We start from the raw sequence: 9,903 nt of genomic DNA on the forward strand, positions 1-9,903 counted from the left end.
TATGATGCAAGAAATACTCAATACTCATTTTGAACTGGTATTCACTTTCAAGGCTATGTCTTGTAGATAATTGCTGAGATTTTTTTCTAGGTACCTGTAGAATAAAATGGCATAAGATTTAATTGTTTTGGGATTAACCGAAATCGTTCTTAAGGCAAAGTTTCTTTCTTATGGTATGGCTTCATCTGAAGTTTAATCTACCAGTCTGCAGTGTCCTATTATAAAAATACATCCTGATGCATCCATTAATTCCAAACTTTTCTATAATATCTGTCTGTGAAGAAAAGCTGTTTCTTAATATCCTTGCATGTTCAATGTGTGCCTACTTTTGACTCCCACAGTAAAAATTAGTCTGATTTTTGATTCTTTAAAAATTAAGAAAATAAAAAGAATACAAAAGCATTTGACCATTTTAAAAGCAAACTTTTGTTGTATGGTAACTGAGATATAAAGTAAAAAAATTCTTTTGTATTTGGATAAACAGATTTTAATTTTCTGTCATAGTTACAGGTAGATGAAAATTTGAATATTACTGAACAAAAAGGAAAAGTAGGATTTTATTTAAGGTATCATTAAAATCAACACAGTTCTTTCCATTGATTGGCTCAGCTAAGATTTTAATGAAAGACGTTTCATCCTGTATATGTCCAAGACGCTATGTTAAAGGTATCTGGCAGCAGTGACTTAAGAAAGCAGAAGGATCTGCTACTCTTTTCCAATTTCTGTGGCAGAGCCCTGGGTAAGGAAAATGTATCCTGTGTTGGATCCATTACAGCCGCTGGGCATCCAGAACCTGCAGGTGTTACATTATGCAAACCGTTTGTCCAGACAGCAGGGATAAAAAAATACCAACTTTGAGAGTGATACATGAAAGGATTCTCTTACAGCACCAGATCAGATTTGGGTGCACAGAGGCTGGACCCTAAATCTGCCTTCAGGCAACGACTCAGGTCTGGCTGACTTTCATAAGAGCAGTGCCAGTGTGCGGCTGTTTCAGATAACTCAGCTCACACTCTTCTTTTTAAAATTCTTTTTAGGGTAGCCCAGGTCCCCCTGGTAATGCAGGGCCTGCAGGCAAGGATGGGCCTCCTGGACCCCCTGGTAGTGCCGGTTCTCCTGGCGGTCCGGGACCTGCTGGAATCAGAGGTGAGCCCGGTACACCAGGGGAAAAAGGGCCACCAGGCGCACGAGGAGAAAGGGTAAGTACACCTTCAGCCAGGGACTGTGGCACCAACAGACTGGGATTATGTCTGTCAAGAATAAGCGACCACCCATGGAATGTTAAAGACGCTCATACTGATTGATGTGACCTTTCCTCGATCAGGGGGCACCGGGTGAACCAGGTCCTCAAGGCATTGTTGGCGGCCGGGGTAACACGGGTTTGCCAGGTCTGCGTGGCCCAAGTGGTCCACCTGGGATGGCAGGAGCCAAGGTGAGAGCCATTCACTGCAGGGACATAAAAAATAATGAATGTGTCAGGGGCAGTGGGGGGGAGGGGTGTTTAATGCTTTTTAGTCCAGAGACAACAGAATTTACAGTTGTTTGTGCTTACATCCATAAGATCAGGCTTTAGAATGTCTGGCAACCAGCAAATGTGGCATGTGAGGTTGTCTTTTATCCCTGTTATCAAGTCTCATATCAGATTATCTAGAAGTATAGAAGATGCTTCACACTTTTAAGGAGGGTCAAGGAAGAGGCTATAAACTCTCCTTACCACAAGATCTGAGTCATAGTCTCACAAGTTGTGAGATAGATACAAGTTGTGTATCTTTGCTTCATTGTCAATGTTTCTTGCTTAAATATTATGACTCAAATGGAAAAATACTTTCACTTCCCTTCAGAAAAGGTGGTGTGAGGCTTGGTTTATATTTTATCAGTAATACAGCAATAGAGCAGTTTTTCTTTTTAACTGCTTTGGCTATTTTTTTGGGGCACATAAGACATAGCCATTTATTATTTCCCAGCTGACAAAAAACATTCCTTGAGTTCAATGACATTGCATGAATGCTACCAGCAATGAAAAGAAACCATTTGGTCCAAGTTTTTATACTCTCTTGTTTATTCACAATCTCCAAAACCACACTGGCCCATCATTTTATTAGGTCTCCTTAAAAATTACTACATAATAATTAGATGTATAATACACTGGTATTTCATAAGTACATTATCTGTAACAAAATCCTTTCCCTTTTTGTTCAGGGTGAAGATGGTAGACCAGGCACCAACGGTGTCCCAGGAGAACGTGGTGCCCCTGGTCCCCAAGGTCCTATTGGACAAAGAGGCTTACCTGGAGAGCCTGGCAGGGATGTGAGTGGATGTGATTCTTTCCTGCTAGCTTGTGAGTTACTAAAGGGAGACTCTGGGAGGATATGAGCTTTAGGGTTCACAAAGCCTCCCTCCAGTGCCTGATGCACAGGGGTCTGGGCACATCACACTCTCATGTAAGGTAGCATAGCCTGCTTTGTCTGGCATCCCCTTCACTGCCTGTGGGTATCATCTGTCTCACTTGGAACTGAACAAGAGACTTGCACTGCTTGTATGCCTGCAAAATAATGCAGGTCTTACAGATCTTTTAGGGGCCACTCCACCTCCACAAACTCTTCCTGCTAGAAAACTCCTTTTTTGATGAGCATTATTTAAGCTTACTGGGAAACAAGCTCTTTCATCATGCAATTTATGAACACACTATACCCCTCTCTTTTGCAGGGTAACCCTGGCTCCGATGGCTCGCCTGGACGCGATGGATCCCCAGGAGGCAAAGTAAGAAATCATCAGTATACTTAGATTTCCAAATAAATGACACATGAGATGCATGACAATATGCACAGTTCTCTGCTATCTAATATGTTCCTTGAATCTCTTACGCTCAGTTGAAAATACTGTTTATATTGAGTTCTGTAAAACGTGACATTTATTATCCTGTCAACTGTTACTGTCTGCAGGGTGACCGTGGTGAAAGTGGCTCTCCTGGCGCTCCAGGACCCCCTGGTCACCCTGGACCTGCAGGTACTGCCGGCCCACCTGGGAAAGCTGGTGAAAGAGGATTTCAGGTAAGACCAAAGTAAATCGCTTACTGCTTATTTACGTACCTTTCCTATGCAAAGTCCATTTCATGCAGTAATAGAGAGGAAGTTTTGAAGAGTCATACATTTCTTACTGTCACAGTTTCTTGCCATTGAGGACCTCTTCCATAACCATATCAAGGGGAAAGACATCTCAGTTTATGTTCCTGATAACTATAGAAATCAAGCTCAAAATTTGTGTACTCCATAGGATGCCAAAAAGCACATCATCCCACCGGGCCCTCTCTTAATTTCCATCCCATCTGGTGCCCATGCAGCACAAGCAATGTTATTTATTTAAACTGAGGGAGTACCTTTGGAAGTCTTCAAGTTATTTCTCACAAGTGCTGACACCAGCACAGCCTGAGCACTGAGCACCTCACTAAGTGAAGAAGGGCTCTAGTGCCTACAAGCAGCTGAGTAAGGCTGGTAAAAAGGGGATCTGGTCCTGATTCTTGCTGATTATAGAGTGTATGTGTGTGTGTGTGTAGCTTTCTCTTGTTTCTAAATAGCTGCTGGCTTTGAGTATTCTGCTTATCTGGAAATAAAAAGGTGGTCTAGGCATCCCCAAGTGATCCATATAATTTCATTCTTATCCTGTCACAGGGTCCACCTGGCCCTCCGGGCTCTACTGGTCCTGCTGGTGCTCGTGGTCCTGCTGTAAGTTATATTTAAAGTATTTGTGATATCATCCATTCACTGTTCCCTGTTATTTGGGCACTGCTCTTATCTCCTTATTTTTTCCTTTTGTTGCAAATCTACTCTTACAGGGTCCTCAAGGTCCTCGTGGTGATAAAGGTGACGCTGGTGAACGAGGCGGCCCCGGCATAAAGGGTCATAGAGGGTTTCCTGGTTCCCCCGGTCTACCTGGTCCTCCTGTGAGTACTTTGTATTGATTTGGGATCTACAGCTGTTCTTACTTTCTGTGGTTTAGGTCTGAGGTGCCTTGTTAGCCTCAACTAATTTACTGAGGAAGGAAAAAAATTATAAAGAACCTGTGTAATTTGACTATCAAATGTGTTCAAAAGTCCAGATTCTCTGAATGAGCCTGAAAGAAGCATTAACAGAAAAGTGGAAGAAAGCTGGTAGGAGCTGAAACTGGGTTTACTATAATCCCTTCCAATAAACACTTTTTGAATTACTTACATAGGCTATTCCTGATTAAATTAGAAAAGGTAGAAGTATGGGTTGAAATATCTATGTGTATTAGAAATCCATCCTAGGTAGACAATTAAAGCTAGTCAGAATCCAAATACCTTTCTTCTGTCATGTATCTTTTATAGGAAGTAATATTAGGGCAAAATGGGCATGAAATTGTAAACTACTGAATTGTAAACATGCAATACCAATTTGAGCAGTTCTTAATAGCTAGAAGAATTGATGGGCAGGAATAGAAAGGCATTCCCTGGATGCTTATGACAGATAAAAGTTTAAAGAGGGATTTATACCCAAAAAAACTATTAATAGCACTCATGACACAAGTGAGAATCAAGAAACCAAAACTCACTCAATTCATCTACGAAAGGTGGCACCAATACCAACCTATTTAACAACGCAATATAATCCATTCTCTAATGTACAATATGAGTAAAAATCTGATAAATTCTCATTTACACAATGAGTGCAAGATGTTCAATAATTAAACAAATGGCTTAGTTCTTTGTAATGCATATGTAGAGCAAATTTTAAATGCATTTGAAAACATGAGTTTTTGTCAAATTATTTACAATATTTCACTGGTAATATGGTTAAAACTGCAGCATTTTGAACCTATAGTTACGTATTCTTATTAAGACAAGATTTCATCCAAAGCTCATTGGTGTCAATTGGCTTTCTTGCATTTTTGGATAACACATCACTAATCTGGTCAAGGAATGTCAACCATTCTCTCTGATATCCAACATAGTCTTTTTACAAGGATGTGTTTCATATAATCTGAAAGATGTTTTCGATGTCTTTATTTAAGGTATATAAGTTATAAGGTATATCCAGCTAGTTGCAAAATATTAGCAGAACACGCATGACTGACTTTTCTTTTCTTCATAGGGTCCCCTGGGTCCACAAGGTGCACTGGGAAGTCCAGGACCTTCAGGTCCAAAGGTAAGAAAAACTCACTACCTAGCCTAACTGCAAGGAAAAATCAGACTGTTTGGTTTATATATATATTTTTTTTTTCATTGACCATCCTAACAGAAAGAGAAAACACCTGAGAAATTTTACAGAAATGTTCGACATATCTCACAAAGTATTTCTGAATTTGAGATTGCCTCATAAACTCTCATAAACTATTTTGACCATACTATTTGTGTTCATCATTGTTCTAGGGTCCCCCAGGACCAGCTGGACCACCTGGAAAAGAGGGTAGAAGTGGATACCCAGGTCCAATTGGTCCTCCTGGCCCCCGTGGTACCAGAGGTGAAAGCGGCCCTGCTGTAAGTAAACAGTGCACGCTCACGTAGACAAATATTTAGGGAATATTCAAGAAATGTAGGGTGCTCTCCTCTTTAAATATCTCCCTTGGAAATTCTGTATTTCATGGACAGAGTCTGTGGCAGGAGGTATCTAGCTATCAATGCTAAATGCAGAAAAATACAGCTCATTTGTAGTTTAGTGTAACTAGTGGTGCACTGGGCATCGTGTTAGTCTTGGATGATCATTGACTTTTCCACATACAGCGGGATCTCCATTGCGGAGCACAGACTCCCTTTGTCTCTTGGAAGCTTTGAAATGGATTTTCTAGACTCCTCTGGAGTGGCCAGAGCTGCAAAGGTCACTCTCATAATCACCTCCTAAAGCCACGAAGTGGCCATTCTCTGGATTTTGGTGGAAAGGGTTTCTTCTCCTTCTGACAGCCCAGACCAAAGAACAGTCACAGCTTGACAAAATTAGGGGAGAAAAATTCCAGTCTTAGGAAAATACAGGCCTGGAAACTCTAACAGACATTAAACATCTGTTTAATTAATGAATGAGTAAATAAAATGTCTATGTGAGAACTCTCTCTTTTTTTTTAAGATTAGGGCAGACTTTTAGTTTTAACATATGATCTCTGTTCAGGGCTACATTCATTATATTTTTTAGGGTCCACCAGGCCAGCCTGGTCTTCCTGGTCCTTCTGGTCCTCCTGGTCCGTGCTGTGGTGGTGCGGTTGGCCTGGGTGCCGGTGAGAAAGGTCCAGTGGGCTACGGGTATGAATATCGAGATGAGCCAAAAGAAAATGATATCAATCTGAGTGACATCATATCTACAATGAAATCAATTAACAACCAGATTGAAAACATCATTAGTCCTGACGGGTCACGGAAGAATCCAGCTCGCAACTGCAGAGATCTGAAATTCTGCCATCCCGAGCTCAAGAGCGGTACGTTTAGATTTTATTTTCACCAGTGGTAGCAGGTCTTGGGTGTTGGTTTGTTTGTTTTGTTTTTTAAACTGAGTATTTAAATGCAGTGATCTGCTATAAAAAATTTGATTTTTTTTTTTGAACAAATATTCTGATAGACATGATAAACATAAAAATAATTTTAAATAATTTTAAACTTTAAGTAACTATACATTTAAACAGTATATGCACTGATTTCAACCCTATTCCTTACGTTCTTATAAGTGAACATATGTTTAAATAATTTTAGGGAATAAAACATCACAAGTATAAGTATATTTATTTCAAATGTCAGTCCCATTACAATATTCACATGAACCCACTATATTTTTATATCATCTTATTTTCTGTGGTATCTCTTCGGTTAAAATTAATATGGTTCCTAATTTGGCTCAGGAATCTGGCATAGAAATAAGCTTTACCATCGTGCAGTCAGATTCTTCTCCAAATATATTAAACTCCTTAACATTTTGGGGTTTTTTACCTCTAGGGGAGTACTGGATTGATCCAAACCAGGGCTGCAAGATGGATGCTATTAAAGTATACTGCAATATGGAAACTGGTGAGACATGCCTCAGTGCTAACCCTGGGACTGTGCCAAGGAAAAACTGGTGGACTGGTGCAAACAGTGGGAACAAACACATTTGGTTTGGAGAATCTATGAATGGAGGCTTCCAGGTGAGAAACAACCACAGTTAACAGCCCATATTGTACATCACAGCCTACTAAAAAATAAATAGGTGAAATAATCGTGATGTAGGCTGTCCCTAGACATGACTAAACACTGTTGTATATGTGTGGCACTCTGCAGTTCAGCTATGGGGATCCTGAGCTTCCCGAGGATGTCTCAGAAGTTCAGCTGGCCTTCCTCCGCATCCTCTCCAGCCGTGCCTCCCAGAACGTCACCTACCACTGCAAGAACAGCATTGCCTACATGGATGAAGCCAGCGGGAATGTTAAAAAGGCTCTCAAACTGATGAGCTCTACAGAAAGTGAGATCAAGGCTGAAGGAAACAGCAAATTCACATATGCTGTTCTTGAAGATGGCTGTACGGTAAGTAAACAGGAATTTACTGCTGTAGTTTGATAAATAATGCAGATAAATAAGAAGAAGAGAGCTTTGCATGGCCTGGGCAAGGAAAGAATACAGCTGCCCCTAATAGGGGAAACTTAGATCCTGTACACTAGAAGTTTCATTCCCATAGCAAGTGTAGAAAGTGAGGTACACTTCCATTAAAATATTTGCTTTACACATACCTCCTTGCTTTAGAGCCAACACACTGAAGTCACAGTCAACAAGTTTTAATCCATCCCATGTCAGCTGTAAAACTAATCATACCAACAAATCAAGGCTAGCTGATTTGAAGCCATGGGCTGTGATTATGGGAAGGGGCAAACGCAGTTATTTTGCAGATCCTGTGCCTTCTTCACTGCAGCAGAAAGCACTGGAGAGGAGCAGTAACACCCCTGAGCATGCTGGTCTATCAGCATCTGCAGCCTTTCCAGTAACAAATGCAAAACACTATTACTGTCCACATTTTCTCCCTCCTGGTGTTTAAGGTTCCAAAAGGACAACAAACACTGCATGCTAAATTTTGCCATTTAAGGATGTGTGAACATATCTACTTCACAGCCACTTCATGGTCATTTCTTTAACACCAACATGAAGATCTGCCTCATCACTGCTGACACTCTAGAGGCCAAAACCACTTTTACAGAGTAGCCATTTGTACCATCTCTCAGCACGGCAGAGCACATTTCAGTCCAAAGTCAGGATGCTAGAACTGCTCCAGAGCACTTTACTGTCCATCAGGATTTCAACCCTTTTGAGCCACAAGCCCTCACACAAACATCCAGAAATGAAGAATGCCTTGTCTGTATGTTCACTGCCACAGAGACTGCAACCAGTTTTCACGGGGTTGAAAGGGACACGTTAGTATGGAAATAGAGAACATGAAATCTGATAAACTGTGGGATGATTTTCACATTGCCCCAACACTCATTTCTCTAACATTTTTTTTCCTCTTCTTTTTAACTTCACAGAAACACACTGGTGAATGGGGTAAAACAGTCTTTGAATACAGGACACGCAAGCCAATGAGGTTGCCCGTGGTTGATATTGCACCCATAGATATCGGTGGTTCTGATCAGGAATTTGGTGTGGACGTTGGCCCAGTCTGCTTCTTATAAATCCAAGATTCTGCTCTTTCTGAAACCCCAGCAAACGGATTCACACTCCAACCATGCTCCTTTGTTTAAGCCTTGTCAGCTAGTACAGGTGACCATCTGTATCCCAGTTATTTATTAACAAAATTTCTGGGGGAAAAATCAATTTGATATCAAGGGTGTTTGTTTTTTTTTTTTTTTTGCTATTACACAAAATACAGTAAAAATGCTTTTTGCTCTATTTTTTTTTACCAAATTCCATCTTCAAAACATGTCTCCGTGGTGCTATAATACAACTTCAACACTTAATAAAACAACACTGTGTTCTATTAGTTGAATGTTAGCCAATTTAAAAAGCACTGATTGCTCCCAGTACCAAAGTTTACCCTTCTTTCCAAGATGCAGTCCATAAAGCTAGGAAGACCTCCCTGTTTCAACTACCTCAACATGGACAGAAACTGGGATGTGTCTGAGTCAAACCAAAAATCAATCAAATCAGTCAAAACACATTGGACCCAGTGTCAATTCCATAGAATCATTTGGTACAAAAACATCTATTTCTGTACTGATTAGCTGTGAAAAGTACAGTATACTTTAAGAGTTTAATACCTTAATGTCAGTAGTCACCATAATTTTATTGTTGGATTGTATTCTGTTGTCAAAGGTGCTTCTCTACTTTCCTGTCATTGCTGGTCAAGACCACTAAAATTAGGGAAGTGTAAAAGACTAATATGATGGTGCTAATGTATTTTTCACTCCTAACTCTGCAAGTCAGGGTTATTGACTTGCTTAAAAACCCAAAAATGTAAAGGATTTAAAGAATTGTAAATGTCTCCTGTCAAAGATAGCCATTGGCATGTCATAGTTGAGAACTTTCTCCCTTCACTCTGTAAAAGTCAATAAAGATGCAAAATTGTGAATTTCTTCTGTCACGTTAACACATTTATAGTGTTGAAGGTTAACCATCTTTGTAAGCTTTTATATGGTTGTTGGTCTATTCCTTACAGAGACACATAATAAAATATCTTAATAAAACTCCTTGTTGTTTCATAAAACTGACTATCTTTTTTTTTTTTTTTTAAGTTTACTATTTATATCTCTTTGTTCAAGCAAATTAACAAGGCAGGACACAACTCTGGTACCACTTCAGCTGATTTTTTCAAAGATAATTTGTTTGAAGGAAACCCTGGTAATCCTAAGGGATGCAGTTTACGGCACACTACTAGGAACTTCTCCAGTTTGGAGAAAATATAACCTTCCCTCCCCAAAAAACCCACCTCAGTCTAAATAAATAGG

The 9,903-nt window shown here is 40.0% G+C and overlaps 1 protein-coding gene across 1 annotated transcript in view; it reads left to right on the plus strand.

Annotated features, from left to right (window-relative positions):
• The window catches only part of COL3A1 (collagen type III alpha 1 chain), a 50,694-nt gene extending 41,032 nt beyond the window's left edge, over positions 1-9,662 (plus strand). Inside the window, exons 39-51 of the mRNA XM_027751994.2 lie at positions 1,038-1,199; positions 1,325-1,432; positions 2,200-2,307; positions 2,707-2,760; positions 2,943-3,050; positions 3,669-3,722; positions 3,833-3,940; positions 5,109-5,162; positions 5,387-5,494; positions 6,141-6,420; positions 6,932-7,119; positions 7,253-7,495; positions 8,485-9,662. Coding sequence (XP_027607795.1) covers positions 1,038-1,199; positions 1,325-1,432; positions 2,200-2,307; positions 2,707-2,760; positions 2,943-3,050; positions 3,669-3,722; positions 3,833-3,940; positions 5,109-5,162; positions 5,387-5,494; positions 6,141-6,420; positions 6,932-7,119; positions 7,253-7,495; positions 8,485-8,631 — 1,722 coding nt within the window. The 3' untranslated portion in view covers positions 8,632-9,662. The remainder of the gene's footprint in view (positions 1-1,037; positions 1,200-1,324; positions 1,433-2,199; positions 2,308-2,706; positions 2,761-2,942; positions 3,051-3,668; positions 3,723-3,832; positions 3,941-5,108; positions 5,163-5,386; positions 5,495-6,140; positions 6,421-6,931; positions 7,120-7,252; positions 7,496-8,484) is intronic.
• The last annotated feature ends 241 nt before the right edge of the window (positions 9,663-9,903 follow it).

The sequence above is a fragment of the Pipra filicauda genome, unplaced genomic scaffold, assembly GCF_003945595.2.
Source record: "Pipra filicauda isolate LSUMZ 115617 unplaced genomic scaffold, ASM394559v2 scaffold21_size4447388_pilon, whole genome shotgun sequence".
Classification (NCBI taxonomy): Eukaryota; Metazoa; Chordata; class Aves; order Passeriformes; family Pipridae; genus Pipra; species Pipra filicauda.